General features: G+C 44.8%; 1 protein-coding gene across 3 annotated transcripts in view; it reads right to left on the reverse strand.

Annotated features, from left to right (window-relative positions):
* The window catches only part of TRAM2 (translocation associated membrane protein 2), a 92,926-nt gene that overhangs the window by 27,377 nt on the left and 43,836 nt on the right, over positions 1–21,713 (reverse strand). For all 3 annotated transcript variants that reach the window (XM_054698864.1, XM_037519863.2, XM_054698863.1), the window contains one exon: positions 9,204–9,267. Coding sequence is in view for 1 of the 3 variants with exons in the window: in XM_037519863.2 (XP_037375760.1) it covers positions 9,204–9,267 (64 nt within the window). In the remaining 2 variants the exon portion in view is untranslated. The remainder of the gene's footprint in view (positions 1–9,203; positions 9,268–21,713) is intronic.

Consider the following 21,713-nt stretch of genomic DNA (forward strand, 5'->3'; position numbering starts at 1 on the left):
AGCCAGGACTGGAAACAAAAACACACTCTGAGCTCTGGACAAAGGCCTTTGGCTGAATGAGGCTTTAAAACCATCTGTCCGCAGTTGTTTTTACGAGGCACTGTGTCTCATCCTAGAGGGGACTGTGAGACAATGGCCAGGCTATGGTGTGGGAGGTTTCCAGCCACCGCATCTCTGGCTGCAAAATGCCACCCAGCAGCTGGAGGCGCTAAAGCCAACTGGGGCCAACAGAGCCAGGGGATGAAGCCTGCTCATCTTTGGTTTCTGCAAAACAAACCCTTCTCTTGAAGAGGTCCCACATCTGCAGGTCTTCTCATTCTAGGGGTGCAGCGACAGGGGACTCGGGATCAAAGCTGCCACAAAGCCTGGTCTGGCATCTGAGCCCTGCAGTCCCGCAGCCCTGTCTCCTGGTCTGTTCTCCTGGAGCACCTTATTCTGTTCTTCCCCTTCTCCCCATGGATCCTTGGATACATGGGGGGATCCCCCACCCCACATTTTTACCTCTTCATATTCTCATCTCTCCTGATCAAATCTTTTCTCCTAATGAGTATAATTTTTTGTTGTATGCAATTGTTCTTACTGAAATAAATTTTTTTTAAGATTTATTTATTTACTTCTACAAGGTACAGTCAGAAGCGCAGGAGGGTGAGAGAATTCACCAGAGCCAGAGCGGGGAGCAGAACAGGCAGACTGATGAAGTACACTGCTGAGGGAGCAGCGGGCGGCAGGAGAGGTCTGCGCACCATGTGGGACTCTCCTCTGGTGGCCGGGAAGCAGCCGGGGATCGAACCGGTACTGCAGAGGCTGCAGGCAGCCTCGCAACCCAGCGTTCAACCGCTGCACCACTGGGGAGGCCCCTGAAATAATTTTTGTCTCTAATTCAACAATGGCCTTGTTGACATTCTTGTTTCTACCCAAATTTTTTTCCAAAAAGCTTTCATCTTAGTTTTTTTTTTCTTAATATGTGATCCTTGAGGTATCAATGTCAACACTACTACAACTCCCACCCTTCCCACTCTGCCTTACAAGTGTGTTTGTGACTTCCCAGGGAGCTGCAGCCCAGCTGGCAACCAAATCCACTCAATGCTATAATGCTATTCCCCACTTTCTTCCACCCCTCAGACCAAAGAGTTACAGAAAAAAAACAAAATGGGTAGAGAACAGAAAAGAGTTACTGGACTTAGTGGGTTTCCCCATCTTTCCTTTGAGATTAGAAACTCAAGGTCACCTGAAAGCCTACCTGGGGCTTTTCACACAGGGCGCTTAGAGCAGGGCCTCTGGTCTTTAATGGACCCAGGAATCACCTGAGAATCTTGTTAAAAAGCAGGTTCTAATGCAGTAGGTCTGCTGCGGGCCTGAGAAGCCATGCTTCTAATGAGTTCCCAAGTGGTGCCAATGGGGACAATTTGAGTGGCCAGCACTTACGATGACTCTCAGGTGTTCCTGTCTTCAGGAGGAACCATCACTCTCAATTTTGCAGATGAGGGTTAAGTGGTTTGCTCAGGACAATTCCGCAAATTAGTGGCAGCACTCAAAACAACCTTGAAATGCTTAGCCCATTTAGGGGTCACTTGTTACAGATCAGAAAGGAAGCCACAGGCCTTCAGTCTGTGGAAAGAATCAAACCTCTATTCTTTTCTGACCTTTCAGTGTCTTTATATTTCTGGCCATAATACCAGATGCTTTATGGTATTTTAAACAGAAAGAAGACTCACAGTGTCTAGTGGTAAGATCAGAAACCTAACATTTTACTCATTGCCAGAACTGGGCAGGGTGTATGGTTGCCAGATAAAATATAGGATAGGCAGTTAAACTTGCATTTCAGAGACACAAGAAATAACCTCCTAGTACAATTATATCTCAAGCATACTTTGGAATATACTCGTACTTTATAAAGCTGTTTAGCCTTATAAAGTTTTCAAAATTTTTTTAAAAAGATTTATTTATTTATGCATACAAGAGCCAGGGCACAGACCAGAGGTTTGGGAGGGGGGTAAGAGGATTCACCAGACACAGAGTGGGGAGCAGAACAGGCAGATCTACTGAAATACACTTCTGAGGAGAGCAGGGGGTGAGTCAGGAGAGGTCTGCTGCACCGTGTGGGTAGCTCCCTGGCCGGCTGGGGATCGAACTTGCACTGCAGAGGCTGAGGACAGCTTCACAGGTTGCATTTTAACCCCTTGTGCCACCAGGGAGGCCCTAAAGCTTTCAAATTTAATTGGTGGTCCTGGATTTTTATTTGCCACGTTGGACAACCCTAACAGGGTAGTAAGCAGGAACACAGAGAGTAGGGATTTGCTACCAGGGAACATTTCCTGCTTAATCACTGCTGACCTTAAAACCACAAGGATGCCAGCGTGGCAGGCCTCCACTAGGATGCACAACCCCTCTTCCAGTTCATCTCTCTGATGGAGCTTCATTTTCTTAACTAGCTCTTCATAATGTGACAAAAGCAAACATTTATAGCGGGCATTATGAGTTAAACTATGTCTCCGCAAAATCCACATGTTGAAGTTCTAATCCCCAGACCTCAGAACGTGACCTTATTTGGAAACAGGGTCTTTGCAGATGCAAGATGAAGAGGCCATAATAGAGTAGAATGGGCCGCTAATCCAATAGGATTGATGTCCTTATAAACAGGAGAGGTTTAGATCGGGAGATTGACAGGCACACTGAGTGAATGCCGTGTGAAGACTAGTGATCCCCTGCCACCAGCCAAGGCAGCAGCAGTGTAGAGGCCTTACAAGGGCCCTCCCTACAGCCGGCAGAGGGGGACAAAAGGGGACAGGCCCGCAGACACCTTCATCCTGGACTTCTCACCTCCAGAACGGTGAGAAAATAAACCTCTGTTGTTTAAGTCGCTCAGATTGTGGTACTTTTATTGCCACAACCCTATAAACAAATATTAGGAACTGGGAAGGAGAGATTAGAGAAGGAGAGGGAGCAAAACAAAGCAAGTAGGGCACTCACCAATATTACCACTAGTTACTCTCCACAGGACTTGAAGACCTCTGCTGAGGGAAGACACAGGGTTTTACAAATGGTAGGCCACTTGTATGAACAGCAAACTGCTCTAGTAAAATTTAAATTTTAGAAACCGAGTTGAGGAAGTTACATGCTATTTAAAGAAGGCTTGGGCCTCCCCGGTGGCGCAGCGGTTGAGCGCTGGGTTGTGAAGCTGCCCAAAGCCTCTGCAGCGCCGGTTCGATCCCCGGCTGCTCCCCGGCCACCGGAGGAGGGTCCCACATGGCGCGCAGACCTCTCCTGCCCCCCGCTGCTCCCCTCAGCAGTGTACTTCGTCAGTCTGCCTGCTCTGCTCCCCGCTCTGGTGAATTCTTTCACCCTCCCGCGCTTCTGACTGTACCCAGTGCTTGTGTAAATAAATAAATAAATAAACTTGCAAAAAATTTAAAAATAAATAAATAAATAAAAATTAAAAAAATAAAGAAGAAAGCTTGGCAATCAGGTTTTACAAAGAGGACACATTCTCAAGCACCTCCAGCCTTAAAAGAAATTTGGGGAAGGGTTTTATTTTAAAAATCTCAACCTCAACAGACCCATTATTGTGAACTGTTTTTTCCCATGAGAGGTTTGCTTTCCTCGGTGCTCACAAACCAAACCTTACCCTTATGAGGTTGGTGATTAAGGCCCTCAAAACAAAATTAAGCCGGCTATTCTCATTTCATTGTCTCTCTTGATTACTTATTTGCTAGTCATATTTTGAATAGTCCCAAATGGCAAAATTTAAAGACAAGATAGGCGACTTAACAATACTTTATCCTCTCTTTCTAAAGTAACTCCAACCTCTTGATTCAGTATGGAATATAATGTAACTTCACCTTTACACAGGCCTTGTTCTGGCCTGGAGGGGAAGAGCTCAATAGCTCCACCCTAGAAAAATGCCAATCCTAGCTGGCCCCATTCACAATGGCCAGCGTTCAGTTACTAGAAGATGCCAAATTGTTTGGTTTTCACTTGAGATCTTCCCCTGTGCCTACCTAGATTGTTCTTTCTTCTGCCCACAACCCCTCCCTATCACCCCACACAACTTCCCACACCAGCTGGGTTCAAACATCAGCTTCTCCAACATCTGTCAACCTCATTTAAATTTCCTTATCGGGGCCTCACTGGTGGCACAGGAAGTTGAGCGCAGCACTGTGAAGCTGTCTGCACCTCTGCAGTGCAGGTTTGATCCCGGCCAGCCAGGGAGATACCCACATGGAACAGCAGACCTCTCCTGTCTCACCCACTGCTCCCCTCAGCAGTGTATTTCAGTCAGCCTGCCTGTTCTGTTCCCCACTCTGTCTCTGATGAATCCTCTCACCCTCCAGCACGTCTGGCCTGTACCCCAGTTCTTGTATGCATGAATAAATAAATCTTTAAAAAAAATTTCCTCATAGCACAGTCTTGTCCTTTTCCTTCTCTTTCCACCACTATAATTATTTATTGTGTACTTGCTTATTCTCTATCCCACCTCCATAATGGTAAGCTCCATGTGTTACTATTCGCTTGCCATGTGGTAAGCTCAGATGTGTTTTAGAAATTACACTTCAGCACAGCGGGTGCACAAATATTTGTCTGAATTGATTGATAAATTAATTATTCAAAACAAACAAATAAAGGCACGATATGATGAACTGTGTGAGCCTCCAGAGCACAGTGGGGAGGGAGCTCTGACACTAGAGATTCCAAGTCAGCCATGTTGCATGAAGTCGCTTCTCCCACTGACTCTGAGATGGAAGCTTTTAAGATCTCACTTGTGGGCTGAATCAACCTTCTGATGATGGTCTCATTTTACAAGTTCATCCTACAATGAAGATACACCTGGCTTCATGCTCATCAACTATTGTGGTATCCAGGACACCACTACTCACTGAAATTAATAAAGCAAAGCTGGGTAATGATCTGGCATCCTACATCAATAGGCCTTAGGGAGAAATGTAATGGAAATACCAGCATAACAACTGACAGCTAGACGTCACTTTATAAATTAATAATTGGCATTCTGACATTTAAGAGAAGTGTATACATTTCATATTTTTTTTAAATTTAAGATCTATGGGTCACAGAAATTAGATGACAAGGGAGTATTTAGGCAATACACATATACAGTCTTTTAAGTGTATATACTACTTGACTCAGAAACTCCAGTAATAGGAATTTATTCTAAGAAAAGAACCATGAATTCATCTAAAAATTTAGTTACAAAAATGTTTACTGTAGCACAATAAAAACTGGGAAGATAAATAAGGTATTGAATAAGTAAATTGTGACCATCCCTACTCAAACATACCCTGCAGCTTTTCAAAATGTCTTTGAATGGAGTAATTAATGGCATGGAAAAAAGGTTCATCACACACTAAAAGCAAAAACAGTGGGTTAAGAATACTCCAAAATGTTAGCGGTAGCTCTTGCTGGGTGGTAAGATGATGTGCGATTATTATCTCCTTATATTTACCGGTCTTTTATAAATTTCCTCTGATTTTTATAAATTTCCTCTGATTGTCATACGCCAATTAAACATTTTGAAAAATATTTACTTAAAAATAAACTTGAATCAAGTTGGATTCATTCCAGGGGCACAAGGATGGTTTAACATCCGAAAATCAATCAACGTTATCCAACACATCAACAAAAAGAAATATAAAAACCATATGATAATATCAATAGATGCTGAGAAAGCTTTCGACAAAGTGCAACACCCATTCATGATAAAAGCCCTTGAAATTCTTGGGATACAAGGAACATACCTCAACATCATAAAGGCCATCTATGAGAAGCCAACAGCCAGTATAATTCTCAATGGTGAAAAGCTGAAAGCAATTCCATTAAGATCTGGAACAAGACAAGGATGTCCACTCTCACCACTGCTTTTCAATATAATACTGGAAGTCCTAGCCAGAGCAGTAAGACAAGAGAAAGACATCCAAGGAATCCAAATAGGAAAAGAAGAAGTCAAACTATCACTATTTGCAGATGATATGATAATATACATAGAGAACCCCAAAATCTCCACAGAAAAACTAATTCAACTCATCAGTCAGTTCAGTAAAGTGGCAGGATACAAAATCAACACGCAAAAGTCAGTAGCCTTCCTATACACAAACAATAAATCTGAAGAAGAAGAAATCAAAAAAACCACCCCTTTTATTATTGAAACAAAAAAAATCAAATATTTGGGAATAAATCTAACAAAAGAGGTAAAGGACCTATACAAAGAAAACTATAAAACACTGTTAAAAGAAATAGAAGAAGACACAAAGAAATGGAAAGACATCCCCTGCTCATGGATTGGAAGAATAAACATTATTAAAATGGCCATCCTACCAAAAGCAATATACAGATTCAATGCTATTCCAATCAAAATCTCAATGGCATTCTTCAAAGAAATAGAACAATTATTGATGAAATTCATATGGAATCACCAAAAACCCCGAATAGCCAAAGCTCTACTGAAAAAAAAAGAAGGAAATGGAGGCATCACACTCCCAGACTTCAAACTATACTACAAAGCCATAATCATCAAAACTGCATGGTATTGGAACAAGAACAGACATACAGACCAATGGAATCGAATAGAAAATCCAGAAATAAACCCACAGATTTATGGTCAACTAATCTTTGACAAAGGAGCAAAGACTATGCATTGGAGCAAAGAAAGTTTGTTCAATAAATGGTGCTGGGAAAACTGGGTCGCTACATGCAAAAGAATGAAGCTTGACCACTACCTCACACCATACACAAAAATCAACTCAAAATGGATTAAAGAACTAGACATAAGACCTGAAACCATAAAATACATAGAAGGAAATATAGGCGAAACACTACGGGATTTGCACATCAAAGACATCTTTACAGACACATCACCCAAAGCAGTGATAGTGAAGACAAAGATAAACAGCTGGGACTACATCAAATTAAAGAGCTTCTGCACAGCAAAAGAGACAATAACAAAAACAAAGAGAAACCCCACCAACTGGGAGAACATTTTTGCACCCAACACTAATGATAAAGGACTGATCACAAAAATCTGCAAAGAGCTGATGAGACTCAGCAACAACAAAGAAAATAATCCAGTCAAAAAATGGGCAGAAGAGCTAAAAAGAAACTTCTCTGAAGAGGAAATGCAAATGGCCAACAGACATATGAAAAAATGTTCAACATCACTTGCAATCAGGGAAATGCAAATCAAAACTACCATGAGATACCATCTCACACCAGTGAGAATGGCACATATTAAAAAAACTAGCAACAACAAATGTTGGCGAGGATGTGGAGAAAAAGGAACTCTTCTGCACTGTTGGTGGGAGTGCAAACTGGTCCAACCACTATGGAGAGCTGTGTGGAGATTTCTGGACCTACTAAACATCAATTCCAAAGAGCACCTGCACCCCTATGTTTATAGCAGCACTGTTTACAATAGCTAAGCTTTGGAAACAACCCAAATGCCCAAAAGTAGATGACTGGATCAAGAAGATGTGGTACATATATACCATGGAATATTACTCAGCATTCAAAAAAGATAAACACATGCAATTTGCTGCAACATGGATGGCGCTGGAAGGGATCATGCTCAGCGAAATAAGCCAAAAAGAAAAAGAAAAATACCGGATGGTCTCACTCATAGCAGGAATCTAGAAAACTTAAATAAGGGACCAGGAAAATGAATATAAGAAAGTGAAAATCAAAATCAACAAAAAACTATGAACCAGAGACACTTTTTGGGGGGTGGGGGGCGGGAGGGGAAGGATTGGGGTCAGAATGGGGCGTCTGCAATTGTATGGGGGAATATAAAAATAAAATTTAAGATTAAAATAAATAAATAAATAAATAAAAATAAACTTGAATCAGTTGCAAAAAGACAAATACTGTGTGATTCCACTTATGAGGTTCCAGCATCGTCAAACTCAGAGACAGAGAGTGGAATGGTGGTTGCTGAGGGGGATGGGAAGTGAGTGTTCAGAAGCAAAGGGTTTCAGTTCTACAAGCTGAAGACTCTGAAGAAGGATGGAGACAGCAGCACAGTAATGGGAATGCATTTACTGCCACTGCCCCCAAAACACACACACACCGTACATTTAAAATGGTCAAGATGGGGCCTCCCTGGTGGCGCAGCAGTTGAGCGCTGGGTTGTGAAGCTGCCCGCAGCCTCTGCAGCACTGGTTCGATCCCCAGCTGCTCCCCGGCCACCGGAGGAGGGTCCCACATGGTGCGCAGACCTCTCCTGCCGCCCGCTGCTCCCCTCAGCAGTGTATTTCATCAGTCTGCCTGTTCTGTTCCCCGCTCTGTCTCTGGTGAATTCTCTCAACCTCCCATGCTTCTGACTGTACCCAGTGCTTGTATAAATAAATAAACAAATAAATCTTAAAAAAAAAAGATGATTCCACAGTGAGAAAACTGGGTTTAAGATTCAATAAAAAAAAAAAAAGGTCAAGATGGCAAATTTTATGTTACGTGCACTGTATTAAAATTTAAAAATAAAAGTGTATCAGTAAATCCGAAATACAGCTGGGTTTAGTAGCATCTCAGTTACAAAGATTTTCAAGAGACAGGAATAGAGAAGGCTGAATTTGAATTCGAATGCATGGCGCTCAGCAAGGCAAGCCACTGTGTCCACCAGGGCCGCTGAGAAGAGCAGGCATCTGACTTGCCCGTCCCTCCATTCACAGAGTTTTCCTTCTCTCTCAGCAGTGTCCCTCAGTTTGAGTCTCAGTTAAGGGAACTGAGTTGGCTGCCCGAAAAGTAGGACTTCCCCCAGAGCCTGGCTACAGGGACTGCCAGGAGCAGATGAGTCTTGAAAAGATTTGAGACTATTTCCTCCATAGGATTTGCCTCCAGCCTGTTAGCTGTTGGTGGAGCTAGGCAAAGAAAGGAATCTTACCCTAAAGTCCAGACAATTCACCCCTCTTCTGCCAAATGAAGAGCAGAGGCCCAGACTCAACACAAGCAGGCACCAGCACTTTGCCATGGAGACAGAGGAATGGCCGTTTGGGTGATGCAACCTGAGAAGCCCCCAGTTGCAGAGCCCTGAAGCAGGGCTGGACATGGTTTACAGCATAACACTGTATATCTTAACAGTAGTAGGATGCTGGATGCTGAGTTTAAGTAACTAGAAAGATCATACATATACACAGGAAGAGGAAGTGTTCCAATCCTTCCCAGTTAATAGAGCCAGGGATGACACAGACAAGTGTTCTCCTTACCTGCTGTAGGCACGCTAACATTATACTGAGGTAAAATAAATAAGAAGGCAGTCTTGGCGGTGACCTGTAAAATAAAGGAAAAAAGTTCCAATTTAGCTTCTCAGTCACATCAAAAGAAACAAGTGGAGCTGCTACCAGCCCCGGGCAGGTCTACCTAATACAGCATGAACAACAGTTTTTGTCCCACTTTTCAGTAGTGATATCCATCCCAACATCTACATTAAAAACAAACAAAACAATCCTGGGTCCTGGAAGGTTTCTAGACTTACAGCCACTACAGATGGATTGAAACCACCTGTGTGGCAGACTGAGCGCTCACATGTCGGGGGACACATCTCCATTCAAGCATCATCCATTTATTCAAGTGCTTATTAAGTCTGACCCAGGTACCCAGCACTGTGGAAAGCAGAAGCTACCAGAAGACAAGAACACAAGCCTGCAGGAGCTGAGGCCCTCGCTGAGGTCTCCATAGCAGGCAGGTTACCTCCACACTGGATAGCAGCCCTGAAATTCTGAACCTGAGCTTCAGAAACAGAGTTCCAGCTGCTGGTTTCACATCTACTCTACTGTAGGGCAGGAGGCACCCACATTTGGTTTGCTTATTTTGAAAGCTGCCTGTAAAACTGTAGCTGCTCTGTGAAAAAAAGAAAAAAAGTGGGGGAGGGCTGGCACCTGCTTTTTAACAGCCAACTCAGTCTCTGATCATCCAGCTTGCAGGGGAGCAATTACAAAATGTGAGGAGACTTGAAGCTTGGACACAAGAATCGACTGTCCGGTTCAAATGCTACCTCTGCCATTTGTCAGCTGTGTAACCATGAGCAGAAAATCTTACACCTTGAGCCTCAGTTTCTCTGCCAGTAAAATCAGGCATTTGTATAGTGCCCCCAGCTGGTTTGGGTGGCACTGGCCCATCTGTTAGTGTTTTTTTAAATCTCCCCAGATGTTTCTGACACATAGCTGGATCTGAGAACCACACCCACAGTTTCTAGAACATGAGCAGATGCCAGGTGAGGGGGAGGCCCAGGTCTAGGCCTGTAGCAGAGGCCTCTGGAGAAACGTCATCAACAGAGCTTCTGCTTCTCCTCTACACAAGTTCGAGGGCTGCACTATCGGCGTGCAGGACACATACTGTGTGTGGCAAAAGCAGCCTGGAGACAGGTCACTGGGGTACTAGACACATCAGAGAGGTCACTGTCCTCAGCTACTCCAGCCATCGACAGCGCAGCTCCCCATCTACAGACCCATGGCTCTGCAGGGCTGTCCTTTGCTCTCTATACACAGCACCCACGAGCCCTCTCATCCGCGATGCTGTTGCCTTAGCCGCATCCTCTCAAGCCCACAGGGGAAAAGTCAAATGAGACTAGGAATGAGAAAGGGCTGTGGTAAACACCAAGCCCCAAGCAAAAAGGCTGGTCTTCCCTATGGCCACCCCAAATCCGGATCACCAAGACTTTGGTCCTCAAGATCTTTTTCAGTGTGTTTCTGACCTCTTTCCAGTTCAACTGCCTATATTTCTCTAAATTAGAAGGACTTTGTTTCTCCAAAATAAGCTACTCACTCCTTCCTTTGGGGGGTTTTGGCCCCTCTCATTCTGTAGGCTACTTCTATATTCCCTCCCAGAAAACGCTTGCAATTGATCAGAATCTCCCGTCATAGTCCAACTCAACTGCAAGCTGAGAAGCCCTTCCTCACTGGCCCCAGGTTGTGGGCTCTCCTGCTGAAGCGCTGACCATGCCCACGGCATCATCATGTCCACATGCCCATCTGCTGTCCTGCTGGGCAAGCTCTCCTGAGAAGGGCTGTCTTGTATTTTCATACTCTCTCACGTAACTAACCCAGATGCTTACAGTGAGTGCTCAGGAACTGCTCACGAGAGAAGAGGACAATCAAAAGCTGAGCCTGTGCTGCAGGCTTCATCAACTGCAATTGTTCCCACTCCCTCAGTCCTCTCTCTGTCACCACAAAGACAGCCGCTAAGCCACCTGAGCCCCACTTCCATCATGAGGTTCGCCCCACCACAGGAACTCCAACCCTGGTGGTCTCTGCCTGAACTCCCCTCGCTATGGTCATCCTTGACCCAACCACCTAACCGGTCAGCTCAGACTGAAGACTCTGCAAGGGAGGATCAGAGAAAACTAGAAAACATGGGAGAAAGGGTGGGGAAAGGCAGGGGAGAAGAAACATTTACGAAACACTATACCACGCCCTAGGTACAAACTCTCGTTCTGCTTCGTTCAGGAAACTGAGATTTTCAGGCCATGGAGTGGAGTGAGCCACCATGAGAGTCCGGCTGCCCAGCATTCACCCCACTTACTAACAGTGCCGGGGCTTCCTGAGAAGCACCTCTCCCCCGCAGTGAGTGAGGAGATGCTTCGGTGACCCCCTTCCTCCTAGAAAGACAGAGGGGTGAGACCCTCTCCTCAGGACAGACCAGCCAAATTGGACACCCTCTCCTGGGCTCTGAATCTTGGGCGAGAATGGAGGAAGCATGGGTCAGTATCTTGTGCCTACCCAGCTTTCGCTACCATGGTTCCCACGGCCTACCTCTGGAGCCCCCATCAACCACATGAACCCCCAGAGAACATCCTTAAGTTGGCCAGAGTACACTTCTAAGATACATTATTATTCAGTGTGTATAGCACTAGTGCTCAACCCTGGCTGCACATTAGAATCCCTAGGGCAGCTTTTAAACTCTCTATGCCCAGGTCACCCCCAGCCAATTAAACCTGACCCCGCAGGGCACCAGCCTATCATGAAGCTCCCCAGGGCATTTTGTTGTACAGCTGAGTCTGAGCCACTTTTGCAGAGACTGTCCTCATCATCCTCTCTAAGGAAGCTTCTCTGACCAGTCTGTCTCAACCTCTTGTGTATCCTTCGTAGAATCTATTTAACTTACATTTTTAAATAACTTTTTATTTTAACTTCAAAAGGAAAGACACAGCTTAAGAAACAGAAACAACTGAGAAATACATAAAGTAAGAACCTAATAGTCACTCCACTTCTTTGCTTTCCTCCCTTTCCCCAGCCTACATTTCTGGTTCCTTCTGCATGGCTGGTGCCAATCCTGAGCGTTTTCCTATGCATTTACCCATGTGGGATTTATTTTATTTTAACATTATACTTCGATGGCATATATAATATACAACTTGACTAAGGAAAGAGGAATGAAAAAATTCTTTTAAAGAGCTGCAACTTATTAAATATTATTTGACTGGCTTATGAAGCTCTGTTCATCAGTGGCTGTCGCAGTAACACATACATCGAGGCACAACTGTATTCGACGCACATGAAAGTATTCAAAGTACAGTCACATGTAAAAGGCATAGGTCAACCTAGGTTTACTTATGCCAACCTATCAATGCGTGCTTATCTAATGAAATCTCCCTTATACATACTTGAGCTTTTCATGCCTGCTCCCTATAGGGTTACTCCTAATGTTAAACACTAAAAGCTCAGCCAAGTAAAACAGGCACTCGCTGAGCATGTATGTAACTGCAGAGTCTGCCTGCTTACCTACTGAAAGGAGGTCTTTTTGAAGGAAGATAGCTATTTGGTACATAGGCTGTAAATATATTCTTGGCTTCTCCTGCATGCATAGTCAGTCCTTGTTATGCACAGCAGTCCTGTTCTGTGAAGTCCCTGTGAACACTGAATTAGGGCATGGTTGCTCCCAGGGGAGGTTGGGAGTTCCTACATGCCCCTGGGTACAACTGTGCACCAACCCATCAATGTATAACCTTGTTTATGTTTTGGAGATGCTGCATTTATTATATGTGAGCAGGACCACTGAACGCATGGCTGACAGCTCCTGCCTGAAGGAAGCTTATCTAACAGTCTGTGCTCAGAAGGGCACAGCACAGCCTCCTGCTTGTAGGACTTCCACACCATGCTGGAGGGACATTTTAAACAGAACAATCATCAACAAGCATGCAAAAAGCATGGTGCTAAGCAGACTGCAACAGGAGCTGAGGTGAGGAGGAGGCAGAGCATCATCTTGTTCGACCTCAGCTGGGCACATGATCACGGAAGACTCAAATTTTCCAATATTCCGTGCATGTCCACAGGTGGCTGCAAAAGTGCTGTGTGCTGATTTTGGGGGTTACAACTAAATTCAAGCGAGGAAGGATACTGGCAGATATGCAATCCCTGGGGAATGAGGAGCCACTGGGTTGGGACAAACCTGAGTGCCAGCTGCAGGACAGCCACGATTTTTTCATTGTTAACACCTTTATTGAGATATTACTTACACACCATGAAATGCACCCATTGTAGGTATACAACTTTGTGGGGTTTATCTTTACTCGCTTTTAAACTCTCTTTTCTATATAAATTCTTAGAAAGTGGGGGTCTTATTTGCCTTGAACATCCTCAATCCATAACTTGGAACAGAACCCAGAACACAGTGGCAAGCCTGCACTCAGCAAACACCTGTTAAAACGACTACAGCGATTCGGTTAGGGAGCCAGTGCTACTCAGTTAACTAGCCCTCAGCCTGCCATCTGCCCACATGTATACTCCTGGGCATATGCCCCACCCTCCCTGGGGTCCATCCTATTGATAGGCACCTGGAAGGCATCTCATAAATACCTATTTGATGAACTAATACTGCAAGTTTCTGTAATATTTAGCAAGCACAGATGAGTGCTCAACAAGTATTTTCTAAACATGATTTTAAGAGACTAGGATCTAGCACTCTGAATAAGGCAAAAATACTAAATTCCAGTATTTTTCCATTCTACACCCTGGGTAGAAGCAGCAGTTCATTCCAAAAACATTAACGTTTCTCTGCAGGCAGTCATGCTTGCTCCCACTTTGCCATGTCTCAGCAAGATGTCCGTTTCCCTGTTTTACAGATGAAGAAGCTAAAAATGGGGCACAGACAAATAAAGTGACCTCCTAAGATCTCAAAGTTTGACAAGCAGAAAAAGTAACATTCAACTTGATTTTTAAAAATTTCGTTCCCGGAGCAAATTTAGGATACACACAGTAGGGCACATAAAATAGGGTGGGAACATAGAATGCAGGCAAGAGGAGACCAGAAATAAAAAAATAAATATGTAAAACAAAAACAAAAAAGAAACACGGGAGGAAGTTGACCCACAAAAATGCATCCCAATGAAGTCCTGCTTGTTGGCCAATGGTGGCCAAAATTTGGCTCTAAGCTTTCTCAAAGCCACCTGAAGGAGAAAGAAGCATCAGCTCTCAGCAGCACTATGTCTGTTAATTAAAAAACAAAAAGGCCACTCAAAAGAAGCATCCCTATTTCACCAGCCTAAAAACCACCCTCTGTACTTTAAAAAGTGCGTTGGCACCCCAAACTTAGTCCATACCCTCTCCCAGCCTCAGACCAGAGATAAAACAACTAACAAGCTCCACTCTACAAGTGCTGGTTTGGCTGGCGTAACACAGGGGGCTGAGAAACAGGACCCTACTAAAAATGTCATTCCAATTATTTCCCATCCCTCTACGGCTGCTTATAGAAAACATTATTGAGTTTAATAGCATTTTAAATGCCAGGCTCAGTGGGTGAAAGGTTAAAAGTGACAAGGTGCTCATACATTAATGGAAAGGGAGGACACTAAATTATGTAGCAGGGGCCCCTTGTCTCGTCTCTTCTGTGTGAGTTAGAGAGAGAGAAATGTAGCTTCACTGAACTTTTAACTAAAGCAGGGCATCATGCACAAAGGCAGTGACATTGAACGTGCTGTGTAGCCATAACAAAACCACATGCCATGATCTATTAGGGGCCCATGAACCTGAGTTCTTGGTTGCAATTAGACCAAAGATGCTGGTGAAAAAGCTGCTTCCAGCACAGCCTAGTGAACTTGGATTGCAATCCCAGTTCTGCTGTGCAGGAGCTGGGTGACCTCAGGAAAGACATTTAACCTCTCTGAACCTGTTTTCTCATCTATGAACAACAAATAGGAGTTAATCTTATCAAGTGTTAATTAAGAGCCAGGCAGGGTTCTACGTGCTTAAATTACCTTATGTCATTTTCATAGCTACCCTACAAGGTAGATACTAATAATATCTCCATTTATGGAAAGCATGGAAGGGATAAGGTTCAATTGAGGCTGTCCTGCCCACCCTCAGTTCCAAAAGGCTATCATTTCCAACTGACAACTTCTGAGGGGTCCCCAATTCATAACTCGTGTTGCCATGGCTCTACCTTGAGCTGGCCAGGTCAGGGTTCCACCTGTGTCTCTAACAGAGCAGAAGCAAGGCCTTGCTTTTTTTTTTTTTTAAGGATTTACTTATTTATGCATACAAGAACTGGGGTGCAAGCCAGAGGTGAGGGGATGAGAGGATTCACCAGAGACAGAGCAGGGAACAGAACAGGGGGATCTACCAAAATACACTGCTGAGGGGAGCAGCGGGCGAGACAGGAGAGGTCTGCTGCACCATGTGGGTCACCTCCCTGGCCGGGGATCGAACTCATGCTAAAGTGACTGGCGATAGCTTAATAGTGCTGTGTCTTTAACACCTGCGCCACCAGGGAGGCCCAAGGCCTTGCTTTTTAGACTGGCTAAGCCACCAGTGTAGCACACCCCACTCTGTACTCTTTTTACCGCAAGTTGATATCTGGGCACCAGATACAAAAGCCAAGAACCATGATGAAAGCAGTCCTGCATTCCTTTCAGGCAGCACTCAATCCTCTGGTTTAGTTTATTCTATTTAACTCTTGGCAGACACAGCCACACACTGGCACTTGGACGGGGTCAGGCTGGCAGACGCCCCAATGAGGACAGCAGAGGGGATGAGGCTCTGTGTTCCCAGAAGCAGCTCTGCCCCACACCACTCCTGTCCCAGGAAACCACCATGGCCACCAAGGGCTGGAATACAAGAGCAGCATGTGGCCAAACCAGAACTCCCAAGACTGACATCCCTTCTTCCTAGAAGCATAGGTAAACCCCATGAAGCCTCCTCCACTTCAGCCTGCTCTCAGGAAGTCAAACGGTCTCTAGACTTGGGAAAGTCAGACTTTCCCAAAATTGATTTTGCATCTTTCTGCTGAGGCAGTGGAAGGAAAATTTCAGTCAGACAGGAAAACATTTGAAAGTCACGCCCAATTGGTGGGGAAGCATCTTTTTCTAATAAAAGAGTCTTTCAGCCCTTCTTTCCTGGAACGTTTGCTCCCAGGTTCCTGCTTCTTGAGAAGCCCTGAGCCGGGGATCACCTGCGCATTCCTCAGGGCAGAACTCCATGGATGTGGGGCTGTGGCGGAATAAAAGGCAGATACAGCTGAAACAAAGATGCTTTTCACCCTTGCTTTCTGAATTTCTCCGTTTTAGATGACCAGAGGCTGCCTGGGAGGGCTGAGCGCCCAAAACCTGGGGGCAGAGTTCTGACAGTATCTCTCTGTCTGGCTTTTAGCAATATCTGGGGCTTCTGGTTTTCTTATTTGAAAAACTGCCTTGATATAAGAATTAAGCAAAGCTAAACAAACACACACACAACAGATTCCTTACAAACCCGTGTTCACAATGCTGAATAGAGTCACTATTAACAGCCATCATCACAGTTTTACATTAGATTAAAAAAACCACAACAAAATGATAGGTGTGGTAACACACATCTAAAGAGGTGTGAGCCTGTACCTCTGAATCATATACAGAGTTGTAAACCAATGTTACCTCAAAAAAAAAAAACAAAACAAAAACAATAAAAAAGTAACAATGAGAAATTCATGGAAATAAAAAATAATGGAAGTAGTGGCAACAAAATTGTATTACTTGCTTTATTAATTCACTTACTCCAAAGTCTAAATTTATATTGAGATAAAGAGGGGTTCAGAAAGGATAAATTCTAGAGTTTTAAAAATCTTTGAAGTCGGTCTTTAAAAAATAAAGACACATCCAAAGACTGAAAAGGCCGGCTGCACATCCCTAATTTGGGAAATTCATCAGCATATCAACAGGAGGTGACTGAGGCACAGCCCCTCCCACTTCCTCTATACCCACAACTTAATTACAACTTGAAGGAGACTGCATATTCATACAATCTGTGCTTTCATTGATTGAATTGCTCTATTATGTGCCTTATGGATAGCCTTAGACAAAATATATACGATTGTATGAAATGCATTTCTTCTTTGAAGGTGTTTATATACATACCCTCATCATCTCCCTTCAAAAAGAGGCCTGAATCAGTATCTCTAACACTTTTACTTGATTCTATCCTTCACTCTCCTTCGCAATCGCCCCCTCCCCAATTGCTTTCCCCCTATTTGGATAGCATACTCATAAACCATTCCTCCTGGAAGTGAAAAACCAAATAAAGAAGAGCTTACACAAAATAATCTTTAAGAATATCAGAGTTCTAAAAAGTTTTTCTGCTGTACCACATGGCAGAGCTTAGTCTATGTTGTAGAAATTAAAAAAAAAAAAATTGGTCATGACAAAAATTCTAACTTTTGATCAAAAGTCACCTGTTCAGATGCAATATTATCTGGAACATTTAATTAAAAATCAAAACAAAAAAGAGAGAAAGAGTTCTGGAGTACAGAATTTTAGGTTGTGAGTAGGATGGGGAGAAATAAGAACAGGTGACATTTTGGTCCTGGTAGCAGAAAAATCACAACTGCACCAGAGCATCCAGTGTGCTCTTAAGAGCTGCAGGATTTAGGAGGCTTTAGCTCCGTAAGGCAGGAAGCGCAAACAGAGGGGTAATTCTAATGGTCACACATGTGTGTGCCACAGGCAGTCACTAATCATTGGCAACCATCAAGAGTAGATGACAGGGAGAATTGTCCCCACGATACTGCTGGCATTTGCTGGCATTTGGGGAAATGAAGGGATTATTCAGTGTAGCTGGACCAGGCCAAGCCCAGGTGTATTGCTTGTTCATACTGAAGGAAACAGACAGCAGACAGTGATCTACAATGGCCATTTTTAAATATTTTCTACCATCTGGAAAGTTCCCTCAAAACATCAGCATGACTATAGCCCACTAGAATAATGAACTACAAGTTCACAGGGATGGAGCAAAGTGAAGTTCTCTCCAGCGGCCATACATGGACTGGCCCAGGAAGCTTCCTGACCTTCTAGGTATCTGTGCAGGACATATAAAGAGAGGCCCTACCCAGGGTCTCCACCTCTGCCCATATTTAAACTGAGTGAACCAGGACTGGAAGGCAAAGAAATAGGTTTTAGGAATTTTAGATACATGATCTCTGTTGTCCCAACTTCTATACACTCCTACTTCACTAAGGGATGAAGGAGATGAAGCGATGGATGCAGTGGGATGGTCATGGCAAAAAGTCGAGGTCAGGGTGGGAGCTCTGTTCTGGGCATCTTGATGCAGAATCACCTAGATATCCTGCCACTCTGTCATAGCAATGCGTGTGCTATGGGGCATGCCTCATCACCCCACTCTGGGCCAGCATCTGGTCCATTTGGCATGAGTCTACAAAGTCCACCCAAGGAACACCTGCAGAGGACACCTGAAAGTAGAACTCAATGATGACTTGATTCAAGCAAATTCAATCAAGGCCAAGAAGGTTAATGAAAAACATCCAGAACTCAAATACCCCTCTTCATTAGCAAATAATATTCACAAGGGGATATTCTGAATTGTTTTCAAAGTGGAGAGAGATGGAAAATAACAACATGAAAGACACATGTCCCAGAAAAATGAGCCATAGATGAACAAGAAAACACAACCCAACTCCAAAAGTATGACCTAAAGTAAACACTGCCCATACATTGCTACAAACCAGTCACTCCATACCCCTAAACTGAATAAACAAAGTCTGGACAGACACTGATATTTAGTTAATTTCTTTCTTTCTCTCTCTCTCTCTCTCTCTTTCTCTCTCTCTCTCTCTCTCTCACACACACACACACACACACACACAGAGCTACACACATCACTACAAATTTTCACTTTACTAGTTGAAAGTGTTACTTTCAATAACATCTACTGTTATTGGGCTGCACTTTTTCTCAGCCCAGGAAGTCACTCTCCATCAGAGCCTCTCAACACCTCAGGAAGCTGACTGTGACCTCACACAGGATAAAAGCAGCCCAGGAAGGAAAGCAAACGTCAGGGAGAAAGGCTGGACCCACGTCTGAACTCACAGCTGGTCCTCAGAGGTTGACGGGGGTTACAGGCACTCTCTTTCAAGGTGAACGTGCAACACCCCACTTGCTGATAAATCCAAGCCTCAGAGCAAGAGGAGGGTGCCAGTTATCCCCACTCCAGGCCCATTTAACAACTCTATTTCAGGAGAATAAAAGAAGGAACAGGAACTGCCTGGGACACCAGTGATCTCAAGTTCTGGCCAAAAAGCACAGAAAATCTTTATGCGAGACAATCACACAGTGAAAGTTGAAGCAGGGGAGCACACAGAACACACACACACACACATACACACACACACACACACACACACACACACACACACGGTGGGAAGGAACACTTTCCCTTGCCAAGGCCTGGCAGGAGAAGGGAAGTGGTTCTGTCCTTTCGTTCTTCAATCACTGTCCTGTCCCCACACTGTGGGGGCAACACTGAGGCAGGAAACGTAGCCATGACCTGCAGAGGGCAGATTAAAACAGGATCCTCAAGTGTTGGCTGTGTCATCTCCCGACAAGGCGAAGACAGCAGATCCATCTTCCTAAAATGTCACGGGACCTGGTCCACAGTCCTCCACGCCTCAGAGCCTAGGGCAGAGACAAATCCTGGCATCCCAGGATGCCACACGTTCTCCCCTCACCTTTCCAACTTTGCCTCATCAACTCCTGGACATAGGAGTCCTCCCTTACCCCCACCCCAAACCATCCCAGGGAGAAAGACACCATTCAAATTCAGAGCCCAATCAGATAAATCAATTTATAAAAGCTTGTTTACAACACGACAGAATCATCACTACTAGGAGGCACATGGGAGGGGGGCAGGAGACCAGAGGGACCTGTCACTGGGAGGGACAGAGGCACCTTCCGTGGAGAACTCCACCAGGGAGGTGCTGCATGACCTGCACCCTAAGGGATGGACAGGCCAACAGGAGGCAAGAAGGGGCCTGCATGAACTATGGGAGAGGTGAAAAATGACCTCCTGGGAAAATGAATGGTTTGCATATAATGAGGAAAAGTAGTGAGGAACAGGGAGGCTGGCAGGAGCCAGGCCCTATAAAGGGCCCTTTAAGACAGATACAAAAATGGGATTTTTTTCAGGCGATACCACTTAATGATCTGTAAGCAGGGGCCAAAACGAGATTTCCACTGCAGAGAGCCCACTCTGCTTGCAGGTAGAGGATGCACAGGGGAAGGTGAGAGAAGCCAGGCAGCCTGGAGACCAGACAGGATGGAGGTTGCTGCAAGAAGGGACACGGCAGGCCAGGATGAAGGCCACAGCAACAGGGACAGAACAACGCTGAGGAATTTTTAGAAGACTCGATGGCACAATGAATGAAGGTGAGGGGGTGATCAAGAGTGGAGCTCCAGTCTTGTTCATGAAGCAAGTATAGTTCAAACAGGATGGTCTAAGTGTACGACAGTTATCCACAGAGTAGTGTGGGTCATGGCCTCACCAGCCAAGAGACAGAAAACAACAGCAATCAGGACTAAAGGGAGAAAGGGGAGGAGATGTAGAAGGCATGGGCCCCAGGAAATCCAGGAGGGCCCAGCGGCCCAGGCGGAGGGTTGTCAGGAGTGGATGTGACAGACCTCCAGGGAGGTCGAGTCACACAGGACTGGCCTGAGGGCCGCAAGGGAACAGTGCTCAGGACATGGTGGGACTTCAGTAAGTACTTGTGGAATGAAAGAAAGAATGAATGAATGAATGCATGAATGCGTGCACGCATCAAGTCCATAACCAGATTTGGGGACCAGAAGGCTACTAGGTACCTTGCTGAGTCAATGGAGGAAAGGAGGAGGCAGAAGCTGGTGAACACAAAGTAGGAGGGTGGAGACAGTAGACTGCTGTGGTGAGAGGTCAGAGGAAGGAGCAGGGGGGAAACAATCACCGATGGGTGGGAGCAGAAAGACCATGGAAAGAAAAGTGGTTGGGGATGCAGAGAAGGGGGAACACATCAATCCACGGGGTGCTTCCTTAGGAAACAGGATCTGGAACGGCAAGAGCGGGATGCCACAGGGAGACCCTACCACCTCCGGGCTCCCCAAGGTCTAACATTTGTCTAGATACAAACACTAGATTTAGAGAAGATGCTCGACCCATACACGCTGAATTTAAGTCATTCAGAGGAGGGGGAGAACAGGAAGTTGAAGAGGAATATGGGGGACCCATGGGGAGAAAGGCACAGATAAGATTAACATGCTCCACTGCCATCATATTCACAACAGAATGACAAAGTGCTTCTGCTATCAATTGAATCAATTCTTTGACATGAGTGCTACATGGCTTGGCCACGAGGACTTTACTTCCACTGACTTCTCAAAAGGGAGAAGGTCACATGGTGGTTTGACCAGAAGATGGGTTGAAGGCAGACAATTGTTATGGTGCCAGTTGGAGGGTCATCAGCAGGCCTCAGCTTCCTATCAGTCTATCAGT

Source organism: Talpa occidentalis, unplaced genomic scaffold (assembly GCF_014898055.3).
Source record: "Talpa occidentalis isolate TD23 unplaced genomic scaffold, MPIMG_talOcc4v2.1 talOcc4.2, whole genome shotgun sequence".
Lineage (NCBI taxonomy): Eukaryota > Metazoa > Chordata > Mammalia > Eulipotyphla > Talpidae > Talpa > Talpa occidentalis.